Source organism: Brachyhypopomus gauderio, chromosome 16, assembly GCF_052324685.1.
Source record: "Brachyhypopomus gauderio isolate BG-103 chromosome 16, BGAUD_0.2, whole genome shotgun sequence".
NCBI lineage: Eukaryota > Metazoa > Chordata > Actinopteri > Gymnotiformes > Hypopomidae > Brachyhypopomus > Brachyhypopomus gauderio.
In genome coordinates this window covers 7,280,902-7,294,677 of record NC_135226.1, presented here as the reverse complement: position 1 = coordinate 7,294,677, position 13,776 = coordinate 7,280,902, and the positions used below count along the sequence as shown (strand labels likewise).

At 49.2% G+C, this 13,776-nt stretch overlaps 2 protein-coding genes across 11 annotated transcripts in view; both read left to right on the top strand.

Moving 5' to 3' along the window:
* Positions 1-11,142, top strand: part of stard13b (StAR related lipid transfer domain containing 13b) — a 60,556-nt gene extending 49,414 nt beyond the window's left edge. For all 6 annotated transcript variants that reach the window (XM_076977038.1, XM_076977037.1, XM_076977040.1 and 3 more), the window contains 13 exons: positions 1,375-1,446; positions 2,361-2,442; positions 4,544-4,607; positions 5,353-6,632; positions 6,876-7,046; positions 7,312-7,471; positions 7,751-7,949; positions 8,303-8,516; positions 8,796-8,910; positions 9,027-9,281; positions 9,589-9,806; positions 9,903-10,079; positions 10,342-11,142. In XM_076977038.1, coding sequence (XP_076833153.1) covers positions 1,375-1,446; positions 2,361-2,442; positions 4,544-4,607; positions 5,353-6,632; positions 6,876-7,046; positions 7,312-7,471; positions 7,751-7,949; positions 8,303-8,516; positions 8,796-8,910; positions 9,027-9,281; positions 9,589-9,806; positions 9,903-10,079; positions 10,342-10,459 — 3,125 coding nt within the window. In that variant the 3' untranslated portion in view covers positions 10,460-11,142. The remainder of the gene's footprint in view (positions 1-1,374; positions 1,447-2,360; positions 2,443-4,543; positions 4,608-5,352; positions 6,633-6,875; positions 7,047-7,311; positions 7,472-7,750; positions 7,950-8,302; positions 8,517-8,795; positions 8,911-9,026; positions 9,282-9,588; positions 9,807-9,902; positions 10,080-10,341) is intronic.
* Positions 11,143-12,279: 1,137 nt separating this feature from the next.
* Positions 12,280-13,776, top strand: part of LOC143478097 (neurobeachin-like) — a 203,905-nt gene continuing 202,408 nt past the window's right edge. For 2 of the 5 annotated variants that reach the window (XM_076977033.1, XM_076977034.1), the window contains exon 1: positions 12,283-12,836. In XM_076977033.1, coding sequence (XP_076833148.1) covers positions 12,591-12,836 — 246 coding nt within the window. In that variant the 5' untranslated portion in view covers positions 12,283-12,590. Of the gene's footprint in view, positions 12,837-13,776 lie in introns of all 5 variants that reach the window. The other 3 variants (XM_076977032.1, XM_076977035.1, XM_076977036.1) reach the window with 3 other exon arrangements.

Below are 13,776 nucleotides of genomic sequence, written 5' to 3'. Positions count from 1 at the left end.
CGAGCAGTACCTGCTAGATGATTTGGGACTGGTCCTCAGGCCAAGCTGAACTTCAGCAGACAGGAACATCTGTTGCTTTCTCAACGTGAGGTTGCTATTTGTCTGGTTGTTCACGCTAAGCAGCTTTTTTCTGTGTCTGTCATACACTGTGTGTGAGTTTGTTGATTGCTACTTAGAATGCGTGAGGTCAGAACCTTTCTGGCTGATCAACTGAGCGCCGGACAGCCAGACAGCCGAACAGCCGAACAGGAAGCCTTTATCTTTCGATTTATGGTCGTTTGTGCGTTGCGTCACTGAACAATCAGGTTTGTCTCGAGGACTACCTCAGCTGACTCACTAGTGACTTTTATATACACAAGTGAGAAAGAATAACTGTTTGTCATTCGAGCCGTTGTGTAAGCCGTGGCGATGATGACATTTTTTACGTCAGCCAGCGTCCCCGGGGACGTCACACCTAACAGCCCATGGATACGTGAGAGGGATCATAATGCCGACATTTGTAAGGTATCTCTTCACCATGAGGCGTGCGTGTGGTCCGCCTGTCCCCGGCGCTGTTGGATGACAGGCGTGTAACCGCGCTCCTGGGGTGTGTCTCTAGGTTGTAGTTTGGCCAGGTAGTGGCCCACTGCGGTAGCAGAGCGATCACATAGCGACGGAGAGGGCGCAGTGTTACAGGAGCAGACGGTCAATGGCGTGACGCAGGCTGGGGTTGTGTAACATGGCTCCCCTTGGCACACACACAATTCGCTTCTGAAAATAGCTGGCTTTTGTGGAACTTAAGGAAGGGGCCCAAGTTCCCAAACATGTCGTTTGAGCAATGAGACAATTTCACTTTAATAATAACAGATAGTATACTGTCATGAAATGTAATGGAATGAATACTGCAGAATATCACATGGTGACCATAGGAAGCGCAGACTTCCTATGGGAATTTTGCACATGTGGCTAGCAGGAAGTCAAACATGAGTGAGTTGGAAATTTTTTAATAAGTTCTAAAATGCCGTCAAGTTCTAATATACTTTATATTGGATATATTATATTACATTTAAACCAACCTTCAGTCTCAGTGTGCCTCTAAATTAAATGAAACATCTGTACGGATTAAAGGTTAAATCTTTTCAAAGCCTTGTTTTACACGGGTTTCAAAAGCATTTTTATTTTGACTGAAAATTACCATAAAACTATAACTGCTTCCCTGCCAAATTGGTTCAGTGCCAAAAAAAGTGTTTTCCAATTTTCCTGTATTTAGAGATTAGAGGCCTGCCCATGATGGTCGGTAATCAGTGCCTGCTGAGTGGAGAAAAAAAAAGATTTTAAAAGCCTGTGTTTTATGAATCCTAACAGGGCAAAAATTTTTACATTTTTCTGTTGCAGAGATCGAGGCAAAGGAAGCGTGTGATTGGCTGAGGGCTGCAGGATTTCCCCAGTACGCACAGCTGTTTGAAGGTAACGCCCACCCCCCGACCCGCAAGTGTGCGAGCGGCATCACCAGCAGACGGAGAGTTACGTTTTCCATCTAGCACCGGCAGTTTCAGATGTAACAGGAGACGGTTTCTTTTTTAAGAGGGAGCTTTGATGTGTATGTATTATCAGTTTTGACTAATACTGCTGAGAGCCTCATTTGTGAAGCTGCCATCTGGCCTATGGACAGGAAGACGGCTCTTTAAGGCTGAGTGTAGGCTGCACCTTGGCCGAACTTGGTCGGGTTTAGGGTTACGGTCCAAACATCTACGGCACAGCATGCTCCAAGAGTGTGATCGTGGGAACGCCGTTGTTTCGGCAGGGCTGCAATAACACATGCTTCCGCTTAAATCTTAACACTGCATGTGTCACTATCACTGTGTGAACACTTGCTCAGGCGTATGATTTCACTTATTACACATTACTTAAATTAATTCACAGGAATGTAAATTTGTAAAGGTTATGTAAGGTTATGTAAAGGACATATGCACCTATTTTTCTACATTTGCTCGTTGTGCAATTACCTAGCACATGCAGTTCCGGGTCCTTCTACAGCCCGTGTGTCAGTAGAGATGCGGTTACGGACCCTTCTGGACCAGATCCTCATAGATCACTCCCACTCTGTCCAGTTGTTCATGTGCTGGGCTGTGAGAGCGAACCTTGACTTACAGAAATGGGTTTTACAAGCCTTGACTATCACTCTTGTTAGTTGATTTTGAAGAGCACAATATCTATGTTGTTAATGCAAGCATGCAAAAATATCACCGTATTAAAAAACTATTATGGAACATAAACATCAGTACTGCAATAAAATTCCCCAGCGACTGTGTATTATACTGTAATGTTGGACAAAAGACGCAACCTGTTGTTCGGATTTTTATATTAGTTTTTCTTTACAGATTCTCAGTTTCCCATAGACATCTCTCCTGTGAAGAAAGATCACGATTTCTTGGACAAAGACCTTGTGGAGCCCCTGTGCCGGTAAGAGGTGACCCATTACCCGGTGACCCGTTACCCGTTACCCTCCCTAATACAGGGCAATGCCGTAGGATCTTTATAGGTGAATACAGGTCATGCCCTCTCACGTTTCCCACCGATTGTACTAGTCCACACTGGTGATAGCAACTTAGAAGACATTTTAGTTCTGTAATCCCTCCTCTGATTCTCTTCTGATGAACAAAACCTTTGAGGCATGGCATGGCGACATAAGAGACTACTGAACTGACTTGAAAGCACGAGATGAAGGTGAAGAGATATTGCTTTGCGTTAACATGAGAAAGAGCAATTAAGTCAGGGCTGCCGAGTGAGACTAAGGCCACCTTCCTTGAAGAACTGAAACAGATAGGTTGTCTGACAGAACCTCTTCTCCCCAGATAACACACGGGGCACGGTGCACGCGAGTGACGTTGAAGCCCTTCACTGCTTTGTTTGATTTGCTCAGATGATGCCATCTTGGCTCAGTTGCTGCCATCTTGGCTCAACTGGTACAAAATTGTATTGTTAAGGCAAATCACTTCGTTTTATTGTGTTTTCTTTTGTTGTTGTCGTTATTGTGTTCATATCTGTTTGATTTTGTCTGTAATTACAATTAGTGCATTTAATGTATGAGCACGTCTGCGGTTCATTGCCTTTCTCATGGTTTATTCCTCCTCTTGTAAAGTAATGGTGCTGTAAGTGGCCATAATGGACACAGCTACTCCTGCTAAACACGGTGGGTCAATATGTGATCTCGGATAGAAATGAAAGCAACTCTCCTGTGATTGTAGTCGTCATGGAGACGGCACCGCTGGGGGGGTGGGGGTTAGGGGGGTCCGCGGGCGGCTTTGCACGACTCAATCCGCCATGACTCTAAAAGGCCTTAAGCGGCTCATCGAAATTCCAACCCGCCTCGAAGAGGAACACCGCCATTGCCTTGCAGTGTCTTTGTATCGCCCCTTCATCCACTCTGACCTGTCGCTCCGGTCGGAGGCCCCCGGGGGCCATCAAGCCGGCTGGTGATTCACCCTCAGCCTGTCCGATCCAGGGTGGTGCATTGGCGTGGACTGTAATTACAGGTGGCGGGCTGGCAGGCCTCAGATGCTGGGTCATGCTCTCTTCCAGTTGACCGACGGCAGTCTCCGTTCAATTCCCGGCTCTGTTTATAACTGTTTAGTTCTCCTGTTTGGCCCTGGGAATTAACAGCGATACATGCCTCTAATAAACTGACTTCAGAGTGACTTGCTACGAGTTCTCCTCTCTGTTTGACGTCTTCACTGTCAACAGTGAGTCACAACCCCTCCCAACGGCCCCATGGCACTCGACGAGTCGTGATCGCTGTGCTGAGAACGCAAGCTCCCTCACTTTCCTCACGCACCATCTTGACACGGGAGGAGGCGTTAACGTTTCCATCCCCGCTGCCCACGCTTTACTGAATAAAGTGGCTTCCAATAAACCTCTAAACCAATGTTCCCACAACATGCGAGACCTGGCTCCTAGGGCTCTCCTTTTACTGCTCATGAAATATTTTAACGTGGCATTGTGGGGCTGTAATCGAAACCAGTACTTAATGGATCTGTGACCCAACTGAGCATGTTCCAGCAGGGGCAAGGCTGGGGAGATTGGGGGATGGAGGAATGGAGGGATGGGGGGGGGGGGGGTCACTGCACTTCATACGTGTTTGCGTGCTTAAATAAATCCGAGCTGATTCCGAGAGATCGGGGTGAATAAAGAACCCCTGGCTGGATGGAGAAGTGGGGTTTGGGAGTGGCTTTGAAGATTACGACGCTGCCAGTAAGAGGGAAGCCCACCGTCTTCCCCCAGAGGAACGGGCGTGTGAGACCTTATTAGCAGCTCTGTGGGTTCACTCTCCTGACAGCTGCAGCTACTGAAGTTCTGCTAATTAGAGGAACCAGGAGAAGACGGAGAGCACCGGGCCAGTTTTACTGGGTATACTGCTGGCCAGAAGGATTGTTGGCCAGGAGAGGAGGAGATCTTTAGGTCTGATTAGTTAGAAGCAGAATCATGAATTTGTTGAAACTGCAAGAATGTGATGATAAGATCTGAGGAAATATCTAATGTGTAATTCTGATTTATTTTTATCCAGGCGGCTCAACACGTTGAACAAGTGTGCCTCTATGAAACTCGAAGTTAACCTTCCCAAAAAGAAAGTAAGTTTCTTTTTGTTTGTTTTATTTTTGTCAAACCCTGTGAGAGGAGTAAACTATATTAGTTTACAGTTCATTGTCATTATGCTATGGCGCTGTTGGCACTCGGATTGCCTCTTAGGCTTCGAGTTCCACGTTTATTATGCAGGTGCCTTCTTTTGCCCTTTCATCACCACATTCCTTTCCTGTTCAACGTGCCCTTTTCATCTCTGCAGTCTGGATTATGTGATATTTGAGAATTACACGGTATGAGGTGATCGGGCTGATTCTCCAGCTAAACACCTCCGAGCACAGTGCTGTCCTCTCACAATGGGATCAGCTTCACTTTGTTGTCCTCCATTGTTGCCAAAGTCCTCGACTTTGAATGGAGCTAACGCAGAAATCGATATTTCCTGTTACGTTACCCCAAACGTACCGTCATCATCTTGTGAATGGTGGTTGTACATGTTAGGACATAAGAAATTATAAAATAAACAATTCTACATTTCTCTGGGTTTAATTGTTTGGAATGAAAGACATAATTTCTAAAACTGGTTTCTTCTACATACATTCTGAAACATGTATCGTCAGTTACTAAAACAACATTATTAAAAAACATAAAAATCATTATTGATCTTTACCCTGGCATTGCCAGAGAACTTCATTTGAGGGGAAATTGCATTTCCCTAGGGTACATCGAACTCAGGTCTGAAGATATAGATTTTTCATGTTTTAGCCACTATATTGACCACACTCTCTTGCTCTCCAGAGTGAGGACTCAGATGAGGACGACCTGTTTGCCATCAGTGACAAATGGACCTTTGAGTGGAGCAGCCGGCGCTGGTCCAGGCTTCAGGACATCGACTGCCTCCTGGAGGAGGTGGGGGGCCGTGGACCGGAGGAAGAGTCGGCTCTACGGACGACTCCCAGCAGCGAGAGCGTCCTGACGGACCTGAGCGATCCTGAAGCCTCGTCCGTGCACAGCGAGAGCAGCGGCGGCAGCGGGGGAGGGGCGCGTCCCCCGAGCGTCGACTCCCTGCCTGCCTCTCACCCGTCCCCGGGCCAGCCCTGCTACGCTTCCCTCCCCGCCAAGGGGCTCAGGCGTGGCGGCGTGCGCGCCAGGGACTTCCTGCGGCACATGGAGGCCCTGCGTTCGCGCGGCGGGCCGCCCACGGGGCGTTCCCGCGACGCCCTGGTGATCAGCGCTCCCGTGCTCCGGCGCGAGCCCCTCGCCCCAGCGGCCCTCCGCCGCGTGGAGATCGTCGACGGGGACGGGGGCTCGTCCGAGCCGCCCTCGGGTTTGGACGGCCCGTCGCGGTCGAGCGGCGAGGGCAGCGGTAGCCCGTCGAGCAGCAGCGCGGTCAGCACGCCCAGCCTGACGGGCCGCAGGGCCCACCGTGCCCACCACAAGCGCGCTGGCGTCTATCTGGACAACCTGGACGTCCTGACGGTTCCTGCCGCCACGGGCAGGGGCGTGGCCGAGCAGAACCGCCGTAATGAGTTCCGCTCCTACGAGGACCTGGTGGTGCACGTCCCCAAAGACCACAAGCCAGGAACCTTCCCCAAAGCGCTATCCATCGAGAGCCTCTCACCCACAGCGCCGCCGCCCTGCAGGCCGGTAGAGGGAGTGCGCCTGCCCGCCACCAGGGAGCCCCGGCCCGTAACACAGTGCTGCCCGCGTGGCAGCCGAATCAGCGTCTATGATAACGTGCCTGGGTCACATCTCTATGCTAGCACCGGTGACCTCATCGACCTGGAGAAGGAAGAGGACCTCCTCCCTCAGCTGGATGACATCCTCCAGCATGTCAGTGGCCTCCAGCAGATCGTCGACCGCTGGTCCAAGAACGTCCTCCCCGTCGGGGACAGCAGCGCCACCTGCGGAACGCGCATGGACGGCGGTGTCCACTCGTCCGGCCACATCACGCTAGACCTGGAACGCCACCCCAGCAACGGTGACAGGGACACCGTCTCACTCAATGAGAGTGAGTCCACCGTCACGAGGGAGAGAAGAGATTCTGGGGTTGGGGCTTCACTGACCAGACCAAACCGGTAAGAACGAGAGCTTTCACATCCACATCCTTACATGCAAATATGATACATATGATTGTATTACTACAGGTCACTCACTTGCTTCGACATGATCACGGCCTTTTCCACTAATTCAGCTTGAAGCAAAGCTAACCTTCCTCTACGATCATATGTTCTGCTGTGTAATGCCAGTACACCTGAATCTAAAATGTGCTTTTGTTAGCCGTGGCATTAACCCGAGTCATTCGTCATCTCCGTGCTCAGCTTGCGCTGGCCAAGTTTCCAGATCTCCAGCCGCCTGAGTCGCTCGGTGGCCTGCCTCCAGGTGAGCAGCCAATCAGCATCGCAGCTCAGCCTTCTGCAGAAGTTCTCGCTGCTCCGGCTCACCGCCATCATGGAGAAGTACTCCATGACCAGCAAGCACGGCTGGACCTGGTAAGGCCCCCCGCCGTCGTAGCCCTTTAACCAGCCGTCCCGCTGAGATGGAAACGTGTTCGGTCTGCGTTTTCTGAACAAGACGTCGCATGTTGCCGCCATCTAGACGCTTTAAGATTGTCTTTTCTTGAAATAAATGCGCAGCAGTCAGAGTTTCACGTTTGTTGACGCACACGCGATATTATCCAGCCCAGGTTTTCTCAAGTTTTGACATTTAGGAATTCACGAAAGCCTGTCTCACTGAGGCCTTGTTCACGGCGCGCAGGTCGGTGCCCAAGTTCATGAAGCGCATGAAGGTGCCGGATTACAAGGAGAGGAACGTGTTTGGCGTCCCGTTGATCGTGCACGTGCAGCGCTTTGGACAGCCTTTACCTCTGGGGCTTCAGCAGGCGCTACGCTACCTCAGGAGGCAGTGCCTCGACCAAGTTAGTTACCCCGACACACCTCAGCAGCCATTCGGCTTGATTATACGCTTTCATGTTCTGCCTTTGAACCAATACTGTGCGCTCACAATTCTAAGAACCAGCGGGTGAGCGTGCTTATTCCCGCTAATCTCGAAAAACCTCCTGAATGATTCAAAAGATCTGGCTCTGATGGGAATGAGCGTATTCTACCCTTACATGTAAAAGCACTCGAATAGGTATGTAAAGTGTTCCGCTTATCTTTTCGTTTCTTCGACGTCCAACGTCGCCCTGATTCTCCAGGTGGGCCTTTTTCGAAAGTCAGGGGTGAAGTCCCGGATCCAGGCACTCAGACAGATGAACGAACAGTCTCCCGAGGACGTGAACTACGAGGACCAGTCTGCCTATGACGTGGCAGACATGGTCAAGCAGTTCTTCAGAGACCTTCCCGAACCTCTGCTTACCAGCAAACTGGGAGAAACCTTCCTCCATATTTACCAATGTGAGGAGCCTCACACACAGACGGAACGACGCTTAATCGCATTTACAAAGCAACATGCGTATTCGTATACATACATGCATATGCATAAGGCATGTGAGATTAAACGTTTTAATATTTACAGAATGCTTCTAGGACCAGATACCCAGACCCTGATTACGTTTTGATTAGTGCTTAACTGGGCCCTGCAGATTAGTCCTGGTTTCTTTCAGGTCCTGGATAATTAGATCTGTAATAATTTTTCCAACATGCTACAGGCAATGGCTAACCTGCTGCCTGTGTTTTGGGCTGGTGCTCCACCCCTTACCCCGCCGCTTACCCCGCCTCTTGCCCCGCCCCTTGCCCCGCCCCCTCAGATGTGCCCAAGGACCAGCGCCTGCAGGCCGTCCAGGCAGCCATCATGCTGATGTCGGACGAGAACCGGGAAGTGCTGCAGACCCTGCTCTGCTTCCTCAGTGATGTCACTTCCTCCGTGCAGGAGAACCAGATGACGCCCATGAACATCGCCGTGTGTTTGGCTCCGTCTCTCTTTCATCTCAACATCCTGAAGAAGGACAGCCTCTCCCCCAGGTCGGCACCCTCCTACAGCCTCACGTTTAACGACAGAAGAGGGGTTTTTAGGGGCTCTTGTTTTAGGGTCCTGCTGTTACTAGGCAACAGATGTCATACTTGCATTCTTTCATGTGCTTTCTCTTTCTTTTTTTTTTGGATCAAAAACTTGTGAATGAATGTGCCCCGAGAAGAAAAACATCCCCACAGCTGTATTACTACGTGATGAGTGATGGATGGTATTAGGTGCGGATGAATGAAAGCTTGTGCGGCTCCGCTAAGATCTCTGCTCCATTACAGAGCCATGCAGAAGAAATATGCCACTGGGCGGCCGGACCAAAAGGACCTGAATGAGAACCTGGCTGCTACCCAGGGCCTGGCACACATGATCACAGAGTGTAACCAGCTGTTTGAGGTAAGTCCCCCCCTCCCCCTGCTCTCTCTCTCACACATACACACACAATGACTCTGCGAAATCCCTTCTCTCTCGTTTTTACCTTTTCAAGACTAACCCCTCCGTGCCCCTTCCAGATCCCCCATGAAATGGTGACGCAGTCGCGGAACTCCTACGTGGAGGCGGACCTGCATGCACCCACGCTGGAGGAGCTCTGTAAACGGCGGCACCACCACGGCGAGGAGGAGGAGGAGGAGGAGGAGGAGGAGGAGGAAGGCTGGCACGCGCTCCTCGAGGCCCGTCTACAGAGCCTGCTGAAGGAGGCGAGAGACAAAGCCAAGGGCTGGGTGACCTGCCAGAGCTCCGATAACACCGAGCTCTCATACAAGAAGGTACGGAGGGAGGAGCGTGTTTGTCCTGGCTCAGTGCGTCTCTCAGAGGACAAACACTCAACGAGGGGACAGAGCAGGGAGCTGATTCATTGTTGGGCCGATCAGTTGCCAAGTAAAAGGGCTTTAACTCCACAGCGTACTTTAGATCGTAATAACCTATATACGCTTCGTCAGTGAAAAGGCTCAGAAAAGTCTCGCAAACAAAAGCGAACAAAAGAATGTTAGTGCTGTATGTGTAGTAATATATGTTAAGGGTGTGTGTTAAAGGCTAGTGTGTGAAGTGTCTCGATGTCCTGCTGTCCCGCAGGTGGGTGATGGCAACCCGCTCCGGTGCTGGCGGGTTTCTGTGGAGGTGGAGGCGCCTCCGTCGGTGGTGCTGAACCGTGTCCTGCGGGAGCGACACCTGTGGGACGTGGACCTGCTGCAGTGGAAGGTGTGTGAGGTCCTGGACAAGCAGACGGAGGTCTTCCAGTACGTTCTGAACGCCATGCCCCCGCACCCCAGCCGGGACTTCCTGGTACTGAGGTGAGCGCGTCGTCCCCCCTGCTTGGCTCCGCCTCCGAGTCCCGCAGGTCCCGCCTGTCCCGCGTCTGACCCGACGTTGCGTCCCGCTTTTTTCAGGTCATGGAGGACGGACCTGCCGCGGGGCTCCTGCTCTCTCGTTGCCGTCTCTGTGGAGCACGAGGAGGGCGTGCTCATGGGCGGAGTCAGGGGCGTGGTCTTGGAGTGCAGCTACCTGCTGGAGCCGTGTGGCTCGGGCAAGTCCCGCCTCTCGCACATCTGCAGGGTGGACCTCAAGTGAGTAGTGACCCCTAGTCCATCGTTACCATAACAATGACCTCTGGCCAAGAAAGAGGTCAAAACCAGAAACATTTCTACAAATAGACAAATATGTGCATATTTAATGTCTAACACTAAGCGTATGTAGTCTTAAATGTAAATATGTAGTATTTACAGCTGTGATAATTTGAAAACAACTTGAAAGCAATATTTCTATGTATTACTAATACTTAATATGTCATAAAAACACATTCCCACACTCCACTTTGTCCGGATATAGAGGGAGAACTCCAGATTGGTACAACAAGGCGTTTGGACACCTCTGTGCAGCCGAAGCCGCCCGCATCCGGAACTCTTTCCAGCCAATCCATGCGGAGGGCCCGGAGACCAAAATCTGAGCCCCAGTCTGTGGCTTCTGGCTGGCCTCACGTACTGGCACGTCTGCCATCCCTCCATCTGGACGCCATCAACCACTCTGGACACCCTCAGCGATACTGTGAGCCCGTGAAGTTCGAAGGCGGCCCGTGGGGAAGTTCTACGACCCGACAGTGGACCTGCTTTAATGTTCTTGTTAATTTCTAATGTTATATTATTGAAATTATCATTATTTGTATTATAGTTAATTATACTGGTATGTATTTGCTGTGCACATAATCTTATACAATGTATACAAAATCTGAGTTCCTAAATGCTTCTGAGAAGCATGTTTTAAAATCAAAGATAAAGCTGTATTTGATCATACATGTGTCTCGCATCCACATAGATACACGTTTGTGCTGCACGTGTGTTTGTGTGTGTGTGTGTTTGTGTGTGTTTGTGTAAATGCCAGTCCTGTATAGGGTGGATGTTATCAAAAGGCTCATGTAGTTAAAACATTTTGCCTGTGTTGATGTCTCTTTTGCACTGATATCAGTTTGATTCGTATGGTACTAAATGTTACTCAGTTGTAAGCTGGTATTACTTTGCCTTCTCTGTTGATATTCAGTGTTTGTCTGAATGGGTGTGGATTTTATTGCAATGCTAATGTTGTAAGGAGGGGGAAAAAAAACAAAATGACTTGGGTTTGATATTTTCTCAGACCTGCTCTAGTAGTACTGAATCATATAGAAGACAGATGTCAGAGACAATGTCTTTTAAAAATAAACCATGTAAATGAAATGTTCCTGATTACAGATGTATTTTGTGCTTGCTGACTAGCATATTACTGCTGTGTATTTACCTCTGTTCCTCTCTGCATCTTCCCACTATGCTACAGATCCTCTACAGTCAAAATGCTTTTTCTGTTCATTTATATGGAACCAATTCGACCTAAGATGTAGAACGTTAATGAGAGGCTCGCGGTCTGCTAGGTCTTATACACCGCCCAATAAAACAAAGTAACGCATGAAAATAATCCGAACGTAACAACGTCAGCGTATGTGAAGTCTGTTCTTCGTGTTTGAATTGACCGCAGCTGTTTAACGCCTGTAGGAGACTTTCCTGTCCACTAGATGGCAGTGTTGACCTATCCTCAGTAGATGTAGATTGTATATCTATTCATTGAGACGATGACAGAATACAATTGATTAATGCCCAGTGAACAGTGAAAATGAAAGTTGTTTTCACTGGCTATTTCTAATTATGAATATCCTCCGTATCTGAATAATATATGAGCATGGGTCATGCAGACACACACACACACACACACACACACACACACACACACACACACACACACACACACACACACACACACACACACACACACACACACACCTTTACTACGTGTGTCATGTTCCAATAGATGCGACCGCAGTGCCAGTCTCTCATATAGGCTACAGCCTTTGAATAATAGTTACAGGTAAATGTAGTTTTAATACATTTGCATTTAAACCATTTAATGAAGTGATCACAACATTTAGAATATGTGTGGTTAACTTAGATGACTGCAAAATTCATACAGAATATGTAGAGGTGACTTCTGTAACGCATTAAATGGCCTTCATCATCCTGTAAGACATTAACTCTACCGGCAACCACTTGATAAATGTCGTTTAATTAGGTGCGCTTGTGTCTAACCTAAAGATGCGTCTTCCTGCAGTGCAGGTTCGACAGGCTACCGGTGCTGAATGACAATCCCACTATTTATGAGCCGAATTAGACGGACGAGTCCCCGTGCAATAATATCCTGAACATCACACGTCAGAGATGCTCAGGGAACCACTGGCCACCTTATTTCCCTCCATCCGCGCCAGAGTGCACATCTTCAACACGTCGGGCGACTCTACTGCACGTAGAGGGCGTGTTGCGAGCGAGGAGATTGATGCTCACTGAGCGGATCTCGGAAGGTTTGGACCCACATCGCCGGAACGAGCGTGCAGAGAAGCAGCGCGTGACAACACCGCGCGGCCCGAGGCAGTCGCGTGCGTTCTTAAGAAACGGACTCTTAAGAAAAAAGAAATTTCCTTAAAGTTGAATACGTTTCTGTCGGTCTTAATGATTCTGCGCTGCTGTTAAAAAAAACAGGTGCGATCGCCGCTTTCCGTGGACATGGCGAACGAGACGCCGGTGTCCGGTCCCGGTTCTGCGCCTCTCCTGGACCGGGAGCCCGTCTCGGTCTCCGTCACCGGTGACACGCTGACGTCTTCTCGCTCGGGCTCGGTGGTTCTGCCGCCTGGCGTGATGGACCCAAAGGTTCCCATCCGGAACATCAAGACGAAATTCGCCGTCCTCACCGGTCTCATTCAGGTCGGAGAGGTTACCAACAGAGACATTGTGGAGACGGTTTTAAACCTGGTAAGTTCGCCGTTCTGCAAAACGCCGGCTGCATGCGCCTTGTTATGAATGGAACATGGGAGGACGGGGAATAATCACACTTTCCTCCACCCGCGGTCCAATGACAGCGCCATCAACGCGTCTCGGATTTAAGATCCTTCTAGATTCAGCAGAGTGATACAGTTGATGTACGGAGTGCACACTCACTCCACTGCGATCACATCTGACCACATCTGACCTGATGGACCTACTTGAAATATAACTTTCAGCAGTGATCTGCCGGAGACAATACCCACACTTATTGCTCTCTAGATCATTCTCTGTGAGGCTGATACTGGTGTTGTTCCTCACACAGTGCATATGTGAAATTAGCAGCAAGGGTCACATGTTAAAAATGTTTAACTTTCATATTGGGTAGTGACTTAAGAAGTCGTGAAGCTGCAGAGAATTCTTCCAATAAGGCGGGCAATGTGGACTATATCAGAGCAGCACACACCACTGAAGTTTTTCTTTTCCACATGGGAAATTTGTTCGAAATATTGCCAGTTGACGTGAGAACCTTGTGGTTTAGACCAAATATGTTTTTGAGTTTTCTATCTAGTTACACCGCTATTGAACTGTCCTTGTAAAAACAGACATGGTTTGCTGACCACACAGCGGGGCATCTACAGCACTGCATCTTGGGACAGGTGAAATGTATTTACATATATATTCGCAAATATGTAGCTGTAAACCACACGCCGTATCTTCAGATATGGTGAAAGCTAACAGTGTGAAACAGAAGTAACTCAGACGTCTTTGCCCCAGATCTTGACCCTATAACCTCTAGAAACACTAATATCTTTGAGTACATGCAGTCTCACAGGGCTACGTTCAGGTACCAGGACAGACCTCCATGACGGAAGGCCCACCTCGTTACATCACCCTTTGTGAACGAATTCATCTGACTTGACAACTCTTG